Raw genomic sequence first — 18493 nt, forward strand, 5'->3', positions numbered from 1 at the left:
ATCCATATCAGATGGTTTTGATATTCCAAGAACATGAACAAATTCAATACAAATGTTTTGGTGTGTTTGTTCCCACACCCCAGGCCGGAGATTATGATAATCCTAGTTTTGTTTTATTTCAGGCTTTTTTTTAATCTTTAGGAATTTAGGAATGCTTTAAGGTTAGATAAAGATTGGGTTGCAATCTGCCCTCACTAATTGGGGTTTCGTTTTCTCTTAGTAGTGATAGGGAGGGAGCCCTATACAGCCAATTAAAACAATTATAGCGTTGTCCTTGTTTAGAGATGAACCTAATGATATTGTTTTAGATACACGAGACACCCATTGTTCTTATCCTAAGTGTTGATAGGTGAGGGTGGATTGTTAGGGCAAGCACTTCAGTCTTCAGGGAAGCAGTATGAACTGTGAGAGAAAACGTTTGATCTGAATCTGGTCTGGAGCCTGCAGTTCCGTCCCCACTTCTGTGACTTTGGGTAAATCTTATAAGTCTTTCTCAGTGTGTTCCTTAGGAAAGTGATGCAGTTGAACTAGAATGACTCCTAAATCTTTTTCAAGTCTGAATTTTCTAATCCCGACTTTTACACTTGACTTTGATTTAGTCTTAAATTTGCATTTGCATATAGCTGTCATGTCTAGAAATTACTTTTAACTCAAATTGTGAAGTCTGTGATGCTGTGAAAGTAAGGGGGGAGGTAGGTAGTTTCCTGTGTGGGGGCCCTGATAAGTTCTTTACAACGGCTCATGTTACTTTAGAAACAGATAGCTTTGTCAACCGCTAGAAGATGCTCATACAAGCACTGTTGCCCAACCTCAAACCTCCCTTGAAGCAAAAATGATGGTTAAATATTTATATTTCATTGACTTTCCTGTTAGGATTCAGACTAGATAAAAAGCGAGAGACCCAAAATCACTTGAGTTGTTAAATTAAGTCTAATTAGTTTATTTCTGATGCTATGAAAACACCTGAGATAAACATTTTGCCAGGTAGATGTAAGCTTCGTTTGCCCTCATATATTTGAGGCCAGACTGTTTAGTCATCTGGGGTTTTATTGAATATTGTTGCCACACAGTTTTTTAATTCCTGAAGAATGCTCTGATTTTCTACTAAAATAAACATATTGTTGAATAGTGTACTCTTTACATGGGAAAATAAAATGTTAGCAACATTCGTCTCTGTTGGGAGGAAAATAATTTGGTTGGAGGATTGTGCAACTCCTGTCTTACACCAACATAAAGTGGTTCTTAGCACGTTTCTAAATTTGTAAAATGTTCAGTAATCTTTTGCATGTGTTTGTGAGAGTGTGTGTGCAACTGTGTGCACGTGCTTGCACGTCTTTTGTCTGCGGGTGTGTCTCTGGATGCTCAAACCTTCCAGTATACGGTCATCTACAGTTCGTAGCTCCTGATAACTCATTTTAGATCTTGAAAGATTCTGTACATTTCGTAGTTCCCCATCTGTGATGGTGAAATCAAAATTCAGCAGATCCCAAAGGGGATTTTCATCTCTTGATAATTTTTTCGTGACTCGTAATGTCTGAACTGAGCCTTGGGAGCAGCAGGCAGATTAGGGGAGGAAAGGACACAGAGGCTGGGCCAAAGAGCAGCAGGGGGAGGCAGGGGTCCTGATGGGTCTCACTCAGAGAATGTGGGCAGGTGGTGAACAGCTGGTCCAGTGTGCAAACACACCAACAGCGGAAGCCTAAGGAGGTCAGTGTCAGGAAGATTCAACCCATTCGTTCATCACCCCTGTATTGAGTGCCAAGTTTGTGCCAGATGCTGTGATTGGTGAAATGAGTGTGGAAGTCTCTTCCCTCAAGCATGTTAAGGACTAGTAGGTAAAACAGACGTAGAAATAAAAGATGATAGAATCATAAATGCTAAGAGGAGTGCCATGGGAGCCCAGGAGTTCAGGCTCTGGGCAGGGGAAGACCTCACTGAGGAGGCAATGCCTAATGTCTTTCAAGGGACAGCAAGGGTACCCCCAGTGGACAGCAGTCTTTTCTAGGTGTGAATGGAGGCAGCATGAACCCCTATCTTTCGTGCAGTGTGGTTGAGGGTGGAATAGGTGTCGAGGAAGGGCAGAAGTGCCTGGAAGATGGGGCTCTTGGTTCTTTTAACACTTTGTAAAGTCTTTGATGAACATACTGCCTTGGGTTCAAGATGGTGCCTTCTAAACCCGTGTTTGCTGTTCCTAAGAGCATCTTCACTTATTGAAGGTGTGCAACCGTTTCCTCGGGCCTTTACCCCAAAATTAGTTTTATTACTCTTCGTTAAAATTACATCAAAAATAACACTGGGGAAGAGCTCAAAAGGGGATCAATATTTTCACTGTTGTTTTTAATGAGGTCGTTGTTGAGGTTATCAGTCATAACTCTCTTAGTTGAAAGTGACTGAAACTCCACACTCAAACCAGTTTATGCAAAAAAGGGAATTTGTGGGGGCTGGCCCCGTGGCCGAGTGGTTACATTCACGCGCTCCGCTGCAGGCGGCCCAGTGTTTCATCAGTTCGAATCCTGGGCGCGGACATGGCACTGCTCATCAGACCACGCTGAGGCAGCGTCCCACATGCCACAGCTAGAGGGACCCACAACGAAGAATACACAACTATGTACCGGGGGGCTTTGGGGAGAAAAAGGAAAAAATAAAATCTTTAAAAAAAAAAAACAAAAAACTTTTTTTTTTTTAAAAAAAAAAGGGAATTTGTGGGTTCATATAATTGGGAAGTCTGAGGGGGTAGAGACGGGAATAACAGGCCAGAGTTTCAAACATTACCACAGGACTCTTTGTCTGTCTACACCCCTCCGCTCTATTCACCTCTGCTTACATCTTTTGGATCCTACAGGTTTAAAAAAAAAAAAAAAAGGTTATCTTTCTTGAGAATTCTAGTGAGGTGGAGAACTTTGGTTGGATTAGTATGTGCCAAATGGCTGGCTGGTATTTTGACTCGTATAGTACAAGTGATGAAAAAACTGTAGAGAAAATTATTAAATAAAAAGTGAAGTCACCTTCTTGTATCACATGCCTCTACTTTTGTGGGGTGAAAGTGTCAGACATTGGAATTAAAAATGTCACACATCAGCAATGAGCAATGAAAATGGAGGGTGATAAAGCAGTTCAGATAACAAGAAGAACAACTTACTTTGAGTGCTCAATATGTGCTAGGTGATTTCCTAACCATTTTTTATGTGTAACACATTTAATTTTTTACAATCCTATGAGATAGACACGACTATTATCTCTACTTTATGGATGAGGAAACTGAGGCACTGGGAGTTGAGGAGACTGTCCAGGGTCACACATTAGTGCATGGAAGTTTGTCTTCAGATATGTGCTCTTAAACACTATACTATACAACACAGTTGCATGGCATAATAATTAGTGGCTAATATCTAATGAATGAATGAATAAATGTTGCATTACAAAGATACTAAGCACATGGTAAAGAAAGGAGGAGGCAAAACTCCACTTTATTTATTTATTTTTTTTTACCAGTAACTAGTCCAATTATTTGAGGCATCCCACCCCAGCTGCCAAGGGTCCAGTGGAGTCCACTCAGTGTCGGGAATGGATTTGCCTGGGTCATAGCAAGGCTCACCTGAACATAGTGAATGCAGGAGCAAAGCCACCTACTAATTCAGCCCTGGGGAGTTTGGTTCAAGGATGGAACAGAGGAGCTTGGGGAACAAGAGTGGGGTCTGCTGCTGGAGAGAACAAGAAAAATGCAAGAAGGAGACATTGCTTGAACTCCCTCTGCAGCTCTGTTCTGGAACATCCTATCAGGAGCCACTTGAGCCTCTCTATGTCCCTCCATGGTCTGCTCTGGGGGCCAGACTTGCTCAGGTTGACAGATGTGTCCAACTTTAGTGGAAACAGAGAGGCCAGACAGACTCTGAAGTTCCAGGACTGAAACTGGTTTCAATGAGGGATGGGTGAGTTGAGGGTTAGGGGAGCTAAGTGTGAGATTAGTCTCCCTTTGCTAATTTTTGTTCGTTTGTTTTTTATTGTAATTTTAAAATTGTGGTTAAATATACATAACATAAAATTGACCATTTTTACATGTACAATTCAGTGGTATTAAGTACATTCACAATGTTTTACAATCATCACTATTATCTATTTCCAGAGCTTTTTCATCATCCCAAATAGGAACTCTCCATTGCCTCCTCCCCCCCAGCTCCTGGTAACCTCTCTTGTACTTTCAGTATGAATTTGCTTAGTCTAGGTACCTCATATAAGTGGAATCATACAATATTTGCCCTCCTGTGTCTGGCTTCTTTCCCCTAGCGTAATATGCTCAAGGTTCATCCACATTGCAGCATGTGTCAGAACATCATTCCTTTGTTAAAATTAGAAGACTGGAGGGGAGGTGGGATGAGGTGGTCTGGGCTTGTCTTCCTTGACTGGCAGTGGGAGAAAGGAGAGCAGGGGGCCCCTTCAAAAAGTTCCAAGTTTCACCTGGCTGTTTCCTTGCCACTTCTCAAGGCCAGCAAGTGGTGTGATTGATGGGGCAACAGAAAAACAAACAACTCCCCACCCCCAACCTATCCCCAAAGTCCTCCAAACTGCCTAAAATACAGGGACTAGGAGATTGACTGGATTTAGCAGCGAGACAGAGTGGGGAGTTGAGGTGGGGAGAAGGCCTGTTAATTATTCACACTTTAATGTGAATTAGTATCTTCAGATCATTCTCTAGCATCCCTAGCTCAGCTGAGCAAGAAGGAATTGGAGTGGAGAGTAGAGTAAGGCAAAAGTTTTGGAGTATACGTATGGCAGCTTTATTCACACAGCATCTAAGTCCCGGACATCTGGGGAGAAGGAGGGAGAGAAGAGGAACCTGAAATTGAGAGGAGAAGGCGGAGGAGCTAACCTTGCTCTTGCCAGTCTTAACCAGGACCAGATGGGACACGTCCCTCACTCACCCAGCCCACCTAGAGTCTTGGAATGGGGAGAGATGGGTTTTGCAGCTCCCCCCTTTCCCTCCCTTCCTCCTTTGCAGATTCTCTGGTGATAGAGATATGGAAGTTTCCAAGGCTGACTCCTGGTCAAGCAACGCAAAACTGTTCTTTGTGGAGACAGTTAATGTCCTATTCAGCCGTATTCGCACGTCCACTTCCAGCTCTAAGTTCCTATGGCCCTTGGCTCTGAAGAGGCGTAGGTTTACATACTTTGATGCTCTCATAGAGGCTGGGGGCCTCCTTTCACCTAACTGTTGTTCTTTTCTAGCTTTTAAACCCTGGATTGGTTGGTGAAAATGTAGCCAGCATTGACTGAAGTACGCATGGAGTGGGGAGACAGGAAAGAGGTTTCTAGGTCTGTGTTGTTGACCTGATTCTGTATTATGTCTTCAGTGTTGCTGACCTAATTCTGCATTATGTTTTCATTGAATGAGTTGATTATTTTTATATCATTTCCTGGTAAGTGAATTACCTTCACTGCTTTCAAATTTTCCATGTCCCAACTTCCAGTAGCTTACCACATTTTACATGCGCTTGAAAATTCCCTTCTTAAGCTTTCTCATTCTTTTAATCCAGTAGGAACAATATTGCCTGCTTATTATTTGAACAGCAGCATCGCTGCTGGTATTATAAACACCTTTGTCTTACACATAATTTGTATGAGGAATAAGTTAATATGTATTGCCAAGACTTTAAAGGATCTGTGTTCTTCATGTTGCATTTTAATATTTAATGTCCCAGTGGAATCTTTTTACTTTCATCGTCTTCCGTGAGTGATTAAATATGCGTCACTAGACCTGGCTTTCTTTCATGAACTCTGAAAACTGGTTCCTTGTTAAACAAGTTAGTAATTTGTTCCCTGAAGTTATATTCACTGTGTCCTGCGATTACTGGCATAGCTTTTTGTGTTTCAATTTCAATAAAAACCTTAAAACAACTCTCTTTAAAAAATGTATGTTTTCTTTGTATTTTGAAACTGTGACCCTCCTGTTATCTTGCTGTTAGGTCGGGCATTGGAGAGACATTCTAAGTTCAAATTCATAGGCATCATGACCTTCTTGTTTCTAAAACTTGCTCAATGATGCCCAATTTTTATTATGACCTAATAAAAAGACTCTTTTCTCTTGTGTAAATTTGATTTTTGTGTTTCCTTCCTGCTTTTCAGAAAACTTTGAGATTCTTTTCAGTCCTAAAAATTAAGTGGGAATATTAATTCAATTGTGTGGCTATTAAAAATGTTTAATAAGACATCATTGCCTCAAAATTATTTTAAAAAATTAGGACATTCTAAAAGGAATGATTCTCATGGCGTTATTGATCCCTGCCTGTTACATGTGTTGTGAATGCAATTGATTTATTTATGTGTGTGAAACCTATGTTAAATGTAAATAAATACATTTAGTAACCCTTTCAGGAAGAATTCCCCCTCCTCCATAAAAAGGATAAATTTATTTTACAAGAAGTGATAAAATTTATGTTTTTAAGAAATATAATTTTTAAATTATTTAATACCATGTATTTTTTGCACATTAAATATGCAATCTGGTATTTGTACTTCCTTTTCCTGTTACTAAAGAGAAAAATGACTTTAATGGAGAAAGCAGAAAAAAGCTTTTAAGTCTCTGTCCTTAACTCTGCCTGTATTTCTTTAGTGTAGCTGTATTCGTTGAATAGATTGCTCTAATTACATAGTTCATCTTTGCAGCAGCCTCAACTAATTCAGTTTAAAATCACATTAAGGCAAAACAAAACTTTCTTCTTCTTGTGTGTCCAAACCCATAATTTAGACTGTTCTGAACTTTGAAAAGAATGCTGAACCAATTTTTTTCTCCAACCACAATTCGATATAATTTCCTTAAAAAGCAAGAAAATTGTGCCACATTCAAAGATCTTAGATTTAGCTGTTTAGGGGCTGTTTCTGATGATGGGGAGAAATTAAGTGGACCACCATGTACTATTTTCTTTTGCAAGGAGTGAAGAGAACTAGCGCTGGGGAGCCAGGAGTTACTGTTAATCAACTGAGAAGAAGAGTTGGCAAGGGCGGGAATCTCCATCGTTGACCTCAGCGTTTCAGTGGCTCTTTTGTTTTACATGGACTCTTTCCCCTCCCCCACTTTTTCCCCCATTTTCTTCTCCATATGACCTTTTTTGGGGGGAATATTTGGATGTCGTCTGAGCTTTGAAAAGCCCTTTTCTTTGGGTTCAGTCCATTGGGTCCATTTAGTTCTGCTGTTTTCATCAGAAAAACCTTTGGTCAAATGAAGCACACAGAAGTTTTAAATGATCTCAAGTTCCTTCTTGAGTCGTTTCAGCTGCAGAGTTTCTCTTCCTTTTGCTACTCAGAAAGTCGGGGGCTTTGGAAGCAGGGACTCCCCAAGCCACAACAGCTCCACCGTAGCTCAAAGTCCTGCAGACCAAACGTCTTTCCACTTCCCCCTGTAACTCCATTTGCGTTATGATTTGGGAAATGCTGAACACGGGGCCTCTGGCTTAAGCAATTATGAGAAGGAAACTGTTAGCTCTAGTTCCATAGCATAGCAAAAAGAGAACCTAACTATGTCAACTTGGAGATTTTTACTAGAGAAACAAGGGATTGGTTTAAATATGTAGATGGTTTATGAAGAGGATGTTTGGAGTATTGATTAAGACCAGAACCATTGGCATCAGATAAACCTGGTTCAAAATCTGGCTCAGCCATTGACTAGCCAGGTGACCTTGATCTAACTAATGGATTTTCATCTGTAAACATAATAATAAATAATATTTAGGGGATATTGTAGGACTAGCATATTATTGGGATTTCTAGCACAAGGTAAATGGATCATTTATTCATACATGTGTTTATCCGTAAATATTTTGCTTTGTGTATACAAAGAGAAATAGACATTACAAATTTCTTTGTGGCTGTCTAGCTGAAGTAAGAGTCATGGATATTGTCTCCAGTATTAAAGGTACTTGTAGGTGAGGGAATTTGACATGATGTTCACTAGTACTGAAATACCAGAGGCAATTTTCTGGCCTCCTGCCTAGTGAACTCCTGTTTGTCCTTTAAACCCAACTCTTTATCACCTTCCCTGAGCCTCTAGATGGCAATCATTCTTTCTTCTGTGTTTCCTTTGTACCTGGGCCATGTTCTGTTATTTTTATCTCAGGGTTCCTGTAGTCTCCCCTTTTGGACTCTGAACCTTTTGAAACAGGGATTCTTTTATTCATCCTCACCTCCATCCCCGACTCCCAGCCCCCTACCCCCCAGTGTCTAGCATGGGACCTGGCACAGAGGTATCTATTACTCACATTGAAACGGATTGAATTTTATTAAATCAAATAGCTATATAGAAAACAGGGCCATGCAAAATATTTGGGGCTCACAAGACTGCTAGTTGAGTCTGTGAGGTGTCTCCTTTTCCAGCCTTGGTTTTGATTTCAGGACCCCAATCTCGGCTTAGCACCAGATTGCACATCACATTTGATGCCACTCAGGACTGCAGTTGTCATTGCAGACAATGTGGTGTGATTCATCTGCCAGCAGATGTTAGGTTTCTTGAGGTTTTCCAAGTGGATTGGCTGTTCTTTGGGATATGAACAGCCATGTGGTTCCATCTACTAGAATTAAGAAAAGATTTCCAGTGTGACCCTAGAGAATAAGGGCTCAGATACCAGCTCAGGAATTGTGCTCATATGTCATGGTTTTCCTGGGGAGACTACTCAAATGGATCTAGTACTTGTTTTTAACCTGTATTAAAACAGGGGTATCTCAATAGGGACATCTCTTTATTTGTAGCCTCTATTGAGGCACAAGTTTGCTTTTGTGTCCTTCAGTATCCTCTTCAAGAAAATGAGAGTAAGTTATTCCTCTTCTGGTGGCAGTAAAAAATAACACTGATACATACATAAAAATTTTGTACATAAAAATGGCTCAAACGGATATTTGTCATAATTGAAGATATAACTACAGCCATGTATTGCACAGTGATGTTTTGGAAAATGACAGACTGCGTATAGAATGGTGGTCCCATAAGATTAGTGCTATATAGCCTAGGTGTGTGGTAAGCTATACCATGTAGGTTTGTGTAAGTACACTCTGTGATGTTCACACAAGGGCGAAATCACCTAACAATGCATTTCTCAGAATGTATTTAAGCGACTGTACTTAAATGCATGACTATATTTAAATTATACCTCCCTCTCAAGAATACCAAAATACTGCAAAAGAATCTACACTTAAACTGCAATCTTAACGCTTAAACTACAGATGTAGCAACTATGTATATGTTCTTCTACCTCTTGTAGTTCTTTACTCTCTATGTCCTTTTTTTTTTTTTTGAGGAAGATTAGCCCTGAGCTAACTACTGCCAATCCTCCTCTTTTTGCTGAGGAAGACCGGCCCTGAGCCAACATCCATGCCCATCTTCTTCTACTTTATATGTGAGATGCTGCCAAAGCATGGCTTTTGCCAAGCGGTGCCATGTCCGCACCCGGCATCTGAACCGGCGAACCCCAGGCCGCCGAGAAGCAGAACGTGCTGCACCACCGGGCTGGCCCCTGTATTTCCTATCTTATTCAAGAATTGACTTAAAACTCCTTTTCCCTTGGCCTTGGCCCACTAAGGGTGGGACGGTAGGAGTGGCCTGCCGTGGGTGAATTGCAATGACAGTTGCATTGTCTATGTATAAATGTAAAACAGTAATAAAACTGACTAAAAGTCAGTCTGCTTTTTAATACATGATGACAATTCTAAACAAATGTCACTGATAAAATACTCTTCCCTGAAAAAACTCTTTTGTTGGGCTAAGTTCTAGGCAGTTGCTGTGGATATCACTCAATTTTCATAATATATATGTAAGCTATCCATTAGCACACTTGTATTACTTATTCTTTAATAAACATTCGTTCCGTGTGGAGATTAATTTTGGAGAACTCCTACTTAAACACTGAGCTACTTGCATTCACTTCTTTTTTCTTTTTTTAGTAATGAACATTTCTTTTCTCACAGTTTCTCAGGGTCAGTATCTAGGAGCAGCTTAGGCTCATGGTGCTGGTTCAGCTTCTCTCAGGAGGTTGCAGTGAAGATGTTGGACTGTGGCTGCAGTCATCTGAAGGCTTGCCTGGGGTAAGATCCACTTCCCAGCTCGGTCTTCACTTCCCCACTGGCTGTTGGCTGGAGGCCTCAGTTCCTAGGCCTGTCCACAGGGCTGTTCATCATGGCAACTGGCTTCCCCTGATGTGAGTGATCCACGCACCTTCATTACGTAAGTTCCTAAAAGTTCAGCAGTATCTGAACTCCCTTCAGGTGTTCGAATCTCTGACCCTTGTGGAGCCACACGTGTCTGTGTTTAAACCATAGATTCGAAATGAACAATGATAGCACAGTGATTGTACAGATGAAGAAATCTGCTTACTTCAATTCTGTCGCTCTTTGTGGCCATTTGGACTTTTTATTTATTTTTAAAATTTGAAACAGTGAAACAGTGCAAATTGCAAGGGATACAATTTTTGTTTGAAAGTGTAAATTTTAGTTTACATGTGACATTTTATTCAATTTGAATAACATCTTTAAAATTAAAATTTGTTTTTCTTTTAAAATTCTTGTTTGTTTTAAAATTAAAGAAGGAACAAGAAAATACAATATTACATCAGTGTGATTTAGTAGTTAACCTAAATTGTAACTTTTTCAGACCTTTTAAATTGAAATTAGCTTAGTTACTGTAATATTCATTCTATATAGATAAATTAATATTCATTATTCACATATAAAGTTAGGCCAATATATAGCTATGTTTTCCCCTCTTTATTCTGAAAATATATTAATTAAAGGGTATTGGTTCATTACTTTTCTCCCTTTTTTTTGAATGGTGATCTTTGTGGTTTTTTGGGCATGATTACATATATTGAGTTAAGATAAATATAAGGATCCCTGCCTACACTTCTTTTCTGGCCATTGTTATTATTTATTTCCTTTTACAGTTGTAACTAAAAATAGTTTTGTCCTGTAGAGAAGGGTGATGTTTGATTTACTCCAGGTCGAATTGGCTGGGTATGTCATTGCTTCTGGGATAATTTTCCATGTAAAGTTTATGTTCCCTAATAACTTTCCTTGTACTCCATACTGACTCAAATAAGCATAGCCTTCTTTTATATAATGACCTGTTCCTCAAAAATCTCCATGTAATCAGAATCTTTGGAAAACAGAGATATTTATAATATATTTTTTTGAACATACAAATTATTCATTTTCTTTTCAGCATGCTCATACCACATTTACCTTTTTTTCCCTTTTCTTTTTTTGGTCAGGAAGATTGAGCTAACGTCTGTGCCAATCTCCCTCTATTTTTGTATGTGGGATGCCGCTATAGCACGGCTTGATGAGTGGTATGTAGGTCCATGCACAGGATCCGAAGCCACGAACCCTGGGCTGCCGAGCAGAGCGTGTGACTCAACCACTACACCACTCGGCCAGCCCCACTTTTTTCCCTTTTTACTCTTAAAAGAGAAGCAGGAAGCACCCATAAAGGGATATTCTGTGTTTTGAGCAAAGAACGTTAGATGCTTCTCCCACCCACCCTACTCCTTACTCTGATTAAGAGAGGCATAGCTCCTTTCAGCCCTGACACAACTTTGTTACAGCCTCATGGGTACTCCCTGGTATTAACGACTCTGCTTCCCCTAACTCTGAAGTCACAGGCCAACTTCTTACCCAACTAGGATGAAAATAGCAAAAAGTTCCCTGCCAAACACAGTCCATGAACCATTCAGGCTAAAGATGAAGACATTTCTGGTTTCCCTGATGAAACCTGGGGACTTAGCTGAAGGAAATCTATCTGGGAACAGGCATGTAACATATGCTTGAATATATTGGTTAAATGAACGAGCTCCTCAGACTTAATGTTAAAAATCAACCAGAAATTTCTGAATGTCCCTTAACTTTTTAAGGAGTAGCAGCATCAGATTCTTTGAGTCCGTCATATCCATAGGCTTGGATGTATTCACTTGTGGGTTTTCCCAGATGTATTTTCAGAAGAGTTCTTTCATAGGATGGTTTGGGTTGAAATTATCTGTAATTCATTCTATTAGTTCAAAATATGAAAAAGATACCTATGATGGGGTGCCTTGCCATCTGAATATTGCTCTCATACTGTCAGAGGCCAGCCAGCCCCGCAGTCCTTAATTTTCCCCGCTTTGCTTGGCACAGGCGAAACCTCCCTGTCCTTTGGCCTCTCCCCACAGAGCCTACTTTCTGTTGAACAACAGTCATTGTTAATCAGACATGCTCATCTGAGTGAATGCATTAGCCAAAGTGTGTCACTGTCTCAGATAAAATAGAGACATTTCCAGAAAACATTTAAGGGGAGCAAACAATGGTGTGAATTTCAGGCCAGTGGGGGAGAAGTCACATGGTATTTCTAGAGAAGGAATTCTGGCTTTGGCATTAGAAAGATTAGGGTACAAATCCTGGCTCCTTAAGCTATTAGCTAGGTGATCTTGGGGAAATGACTGACCTCTTCAAGGCTTGGTTTCCTCATCTCAAAAATGGGGATGATAATTCCAGTTGGCAGGGTGGTGGTTTGGGGTAGGTGGGAAAACAGAGGGTAGAATGCTTAGCACATAGTAGGCTCTATTGGCAGGTATAATTGTGATATTTAGGGCCATTTTAGACTTCTCTGAAGGCTCAACCCATGTGTGAGTTTCTGCCTAGATAGCTGATACAAAGCACTGGTTTTCCTCGGATTAATAGGAACACACTTTTAATTGAAAATGATACCCAAACACTTGGGAATTATTAGTCTGGATATTAGTTTTATTCTTTGCTTCGTGTAGGTGGTTTTATTATTCTTAAATCATCTCCCTTTGAATTTATTGGCGTCTCTTCCAGTAGACGTGATGCTAATCACTGAATCACTTGACGATCAAAGGGATGATGCGTTCAGTTGGAGGCAGGAGCTTCTCTCCAACAAAGGGTCCAAGTTTTCCTCTTAAAGATGTGGGTGTTTTTACATATAGTCACAATAAAGGTAGGAAAATATTATTTTGGATGAATGTGTTACATTTACAGGGTCTAGAAGCTACCCCAAGAGAGGCACACAATTATAACTTGAATATATGTTAAAATAACAAGCCCCAGGATTTTCAACTTGAGAGAGAAACAAGGGCTGTTAGTTTCCCTTGTATGAAAACCCCAATTGAAATATTAAGGAGCTTTAGAAGCCTCTGATAAAAGACCCTGAGAAGGAGATCTGGGCTATTTAATCCTTAATCCAGTGTATTTAATTTCTTTTGGCTAAGGAGGAAAATTATTTTTTTCCTTAAAAAAGTAATTTCCACATTAAATGAAACACTTAGACTCTGGTGTCTTTTTGTGTGTGTGTATGTGAGAGGAAGATTGTTGCTGAGCTAACGTCTGTTCCAATCTTCCTCTATTTTATGTGGGATGCTACCACAGTGTGGCTTGATGAGTGGTGCTGGGTCCATGCCCAGGATCTGAACCTGGGAACCCTGGGCCAGAGAAATGGAGCATGTGAACTTAACCACTCTGCCACCAGGCTGGTCCCTCTGGTGTCTATTTTTAATGAATGAATATGAGAGTTCAGAAAGCCATTTAATCTGCCTATGTGCCAGTTTCATTCTCTATAAAATGAGGGAGTTGGACCAGGCCCTCAGACCTCTTCTGCCTTCACATGCTCTGATTTGTTATGCAGATCATAAGGATTGAATGACTGTTGAACATCTGTCAGTCACACCATACCCTTTAAATAAAGTTGATTGGCCTCTGGAAGATTGTACACTTCTAATATCCCAAGGAAAGGAGTCGTTTAAGCTTTTACAAATGATTAAAAAGGCAGCAAGAGAATTTTGGTTTTTCATTCATTTTTTTTCTTATCAACAAGCAAGTCATTCTTCTTCATTGAAGTTAAATGCTTGTGGCCATTGAGTTTTTCTAGGTGGCTTCTCAGCGTTATTGTGCTTTGCTTGTATAGAATGTGGTATGTTAAAAACTTTCTTCCCCCTCTCCGGAAATTCTTAAACTGTGCCCGCTGGTAGGCACACCACACTATTTTCTGTAGGTTTTATTACAAATTTGCTTCAGGAAGCTTAAAAGTGCAAAGCTCGGTAACCTGGCATTCATTTTTTGTGACATTTTAAGTTTATACTTCCTATAAAATTTGACTTTCTCTTCTATTCTTTAAATTTCACTTAATTTTTACTAGATATTTTGGTGGTAACATTGAAAGAAACATCTATTGTGTTACTCCTTCCAGGAGTTTATATTTAGTTAGTACATATATTGCATTTTAACAGTTTACCAAGTGCTTCACTTGTACTAAACCTCATTTAATCCTCATGAAACCAATGTAAGTCTCATAAGATATTTATAAAGTTAAGCACTGTTAGAATTATCATCTTTTTGTATATTAGGAAATTTACGTATAAGAAGGTTAAATAACATACTGGGCATATTGGCACAGACACCCATAGCCTGCATTCGGCTTCCACAGGCTTTCCACTTTACCACTCAGTTCAGCTCAGTTAAGTCTGCTGTAACATACCCCTTTTTGCAGTTTAAAGGTTTTTGGAAGAGGGTCCTCCAAGAGTGAATTTATTTTGTGAGGAAGATTGGCCCTGAGCTAACATGTGTGCCACTCTAACATGTGTGCCAATCTTCCTCTGTTTTATGTGGGATGCTGCCACAGCACGGCTGGACGAGCAGTACTGGGTCCATGCCTGGGATCCGAACCCGTGAACCCCAGGCCACCAAAGTGGAATGCACAAACTTAACCACTACACCTCTGGGCTGTCCCCAAGAATGAATTTTTAAAGGTAGATTTTTACTTGTTGTGACATTTTGAACAAGTTGATTTTCTCTCTTTCTTAAAGTACTACATAGATCACTCCTCACTCTTTCCCAAAGCTGGCCCTGTGAAATTAATATGGTACGTTTTTAAATTAAGAATTTCAAAATGTTCAACTGAGGAGGATGCCATAGGCCACAGTCAAGTCATTCATTCAACAGTTAAATGAGGCTGCTCTTCCAGGGACTAGGAAGACAGCACTGAACCGAAGAGACAAAAATTCTCATCCTCATGGAGCTGATGTTCTAAGGGCCTGGGTGGGGAGACAGAAAATAAAACAAATGAGTAAAAACATGGCGTCTCATCAGACAGGGATATGTGCTGGAGAGAAAAATAAAGGGACTGCAGTTTTTTAAAGAGTGTGATTGAGAAGATGACATTTAAGTGTCGACTGGAAGGAGGCAGGTGAGGGAGGAGCCTCTCTGGATATTGGGAGACGGAGGCTCCTGGCAGGGGAAGCAGAAGTACAAACACCCTGAAGTGGACACACTCCTGGCATGGTCACCGAAACCTCTAAGTGGAGGAGAAGAAGCAATAAGGACAAATGCAATGATTATATTAGAAACTTCAGCATGGATTAAGCAGGCCCCTGGATGGGCGTTTGTTTGATTATAAGATTTCATAATGCTTTCGGTGCTATAATGGAAATGAGACTCCCCTCATCTCTTTATGTAAAGGGTAGTATTATTGCTGATTTTTGTCAATTCTCATAGCAATTTCAGTTTTCAAAAGACTTTTTTTAGTGTATTATTTTTCTGAATAGGGAATACATTCATAAAGTCTAAAGTTCCAGGGACACATAAGGGTGTATGAGTTAAAAGTATTCCTTCAGTACCATAGACTCCCAGCTCCTCTCCTGGGAGGCAAGAAGATTACCATTTTCCTGGGCCTAGAGACAGTCTGGGCCCATAGATGCAAATATAGCATAGAGGCTGGGGGAGCCAGCTTTGGAGCCACACTACCTGCAAGTCAGTCCTGGTGTTGGTGCTCACTACGTATGTGACCTGGGCCAAGTAGCTAAATGTCCTCATCTGTAGAGTGTAGAGAATAATCACAGGGTGGTTGTGAGGATTAAATGAGATTATATGTGGATATGGTATATAAAGATATAAAATATCTTTATAAAATATCTGATATAAAAGGTCAATAAATTCTCTAAGACATCACGGCTAGAACATGATGGCACAGTCATGCTCAGTTGGAACTCGAATACCACGCTCCAGGCTTCCTAGATGAGTGTCATTAAGTAAGATGGCTCTTACGTGACTTCCTTTCAACTAAATAAGGTACATAAATGCCAGAAACATGTAAATGTAGAAAAACATGTAGGTGTTTACTTGAGAGCCTAATCAAATTCATATCTTTCATTTTTTTATGGTTTTAAGCCAGAACAAATGCATATAAGTTTGTTTTTACATTAGGCAACTTCTATTCTTCTAATGAATGTTTACCAAGTGTTATGTTCTATGCAGCCTCTTCGGCACAGTGGGGAGAAAAGTAGACAAAGTCCCTGCCCTTTGGGCTGCAAACAGCCAATAGGTATTTTCAGAAACATTTCTTTTGTTGAGAATTCATCAGATTTATTGTTCATGGACGTACATCAAATAATTCTCAGAAACAATAGGCTTGTTTTTCATTTGATATGCCTGAGAATGTACTAAGCATTTGGTGGTGGTACTTGCTTTGAAGGTTCAGTGAGTGGCAAGCAGGTATTGCACCGTTTGCCGACAGAGAAGTCATTATCAGTGAAGCACATAAGGGAGACTATGACTTTATAATTTACAAAGGGAAAACAATAGATATGGATTTTAAGTGGAACCTATTAAAGGTGGGCAGTATGAGTGCAGTCTGCCTCGAAACAATGTTGAATTATAAATGCTGCCAGCTATTATTTCTTGAATAGAGGAAGTAAAAAAGCTTGGACCATTAATTCTGGTTTGCCTGATGTATATGGTCTACTCAGCCCCATGTGCCCAGGGGAAATAAAATACATAGTGGAAGATTTGAAAAATAATGAACCCTTCAATCAGCTTCAATCAGGCTTTTTTCCTTTTTTGGGGGTAATGCTTGTTTTGCAAATTTGCTGATAAGTCATGGTAGGAGCGCAATAAAAAAGGAATGATGTTTAGAGTGATTTCAATATTTACTTATTATTTATTCCGTTCGGTGAAAACCATTGCATGTGTTTCCTTTTGTTTATTGGACATTCTTTTTGCCTTGATTACAGTTTCTCTATTTATTTACTCCCCTCACTCCTGTGATTCTGTCGCTTTCATTCCCTAACTTGCCTGTTATAGTCGTGTGTGCGAACACATCTTTCCTAGAAATCCTAGCTTTTCCATCCCTGCTTCAGTTAAGGGTGGGATTCACTTGCAGGATTTTGCCCACCTTTCAGCTCCAGTTAATACCTTGAGTGCAGAGCTGTCCATAGCCCACATGAAAAGACCAAATAACTCATATTCTAGGATTAGAGGTATAAATCGTGAGTGCTTTGCTGCTGGGGGCAGGTTCTTTGCCAGCCCCGCTAGGCCTCCCCTTTACAACCTCCCTGGAACCTCTCTGTGCATCTAGCCCCTGGTTTATTTTGGACCCTTTCTGGTCAGCTGTTCAGTGTAGAGTTCCAGCTCAGCAAGGACCTCAGTGTGTGTCCTGTGACCTGGCAAATAGTATCAGACCTCCAGAACCCTGGAGACCAGGCAAATTTCGTGGTGGCGCTTCTTAGACAGATGGGTTGCTTGGGATTGGCAATGTGTGGTATCACTAAACAGAAATAGGAAAAAGGTGGTGCTTAGCAGCCACTCACTGTTGTTTTCCCAAAAGACATAGGCAGTCTCTCTTGGCCACTTGCCAAATGGCTAAAGGCCTTGGAGTTAAAGGCATCGGGTTTGCAACCCCTTTGTCCCTCCTTACTACTCCTCAGGGAGAAACCTAAAGCAGGATAAGAGGAATTGCTGCTGTGTTTCCCCACAGGAGTTGGAGACATCAGCTTTTCTTTTAAGGTAGCATCATGTCACGTCATTCCTCGAAGTGGGTGGACCTCCACCATTTGTCCTGACTTGTTGAGATTTGCCCTGAGGAGCAGTATGTCTGAATGAAACTCCTGTCCCTTCCCAAGACCTCAGGAAGCCCTGTCCTTTCTCTGAGTCAAAGGTCTCCCCAGCTGCACCTCCTTCCAGAATCCTTCCACAGCCAGCTCCAGTCACTCTCCACTCAGCCTCCTCTCACCCCAACATGCAGCCCCACAACTGGCTTGCTCTTCAGTATCCAGCCACCAAATCCACTTGGAAGCTTTCTTTGGCTCTTTATTTGTTTTTTGCATAATGCTCTGCAACTGTTAACTCTTCCCATTACTGAGTGAGGCAATAGAGTGTGTCCTCAACAATAGGGATTATATCTGACTCTTGGATTTGGTGAAATAATATATATAAACCTTCTAGCCCAGCACTTGGAACACATGGTAGGGAGTCAATATCATCAGCTTCCTTGATCCTTTCTGTGTTCTTATTCTGGCAGCAAGCAACGTGTAGTCAGGGTCTTCAACTTTTGTTTGGTGAGCATAATTGTGGTGTTGTGGGTAGGAGAATGGTAGGCCTTGGTTCCCCATGTTTGGGTTCAAATTCATCCTCTAGGTGACTTTGGATAACTTACACAATTTGCTTAACATCTGTGCCTTAGTTTCCTTATCTACAGAGT

General features: G+C 40.4%; 1 protein-coding gene across 7 annotated transcripts in view; it reads left to right on the top strand.

Moving 5' to 3' along the window:
• RNF144B (ring finger protein 144B) overlaps positions 1 to 18493 on the top strand; it is a 167847-nt gene that overhangs the window by 40324 nt on the left and 109030 nt on the right. For 3 of the 7 annotated variants that reach the window (XM_070584139.1, XM_070584136.1, XM_070584140.1), the window contains one exon: positions 9949 to 10204. The exons of 2 other annotated variants lie outside the window; for them this stretch is intronic. Coding sequence is in view for 2 of the 5 variants with exons in the window: in XM_070584133.1 (XP_070440234.1) it covers positions 9985 to 10065 (81 nt within the window). In the remaining 3 variants the exon portion in view is untranslated. The remainder of the gene's footprint in view (positions 1 to 9948; positions 10205 to 18493) is intronic. 2 more of the 7 variants (XM_070584133.1, XM_070584134.1) reach the window with 1 other exon arrangement.

Source organism: Equus przewalskii, chromosome 19 (assembly GCF_037783145.1).
Source record: "Equus przewalskii isolate Varuska chromosome 19, EquPr2, whole genome shotgun sequence".
In the NCBI taxonomy this organism is placed as follows: domain Eukaryota; kingdom Metazoa; phylum Chordata; class Mammalia; order Perissodactyla; family Equidae; genus Equus; species Equus przewalskii.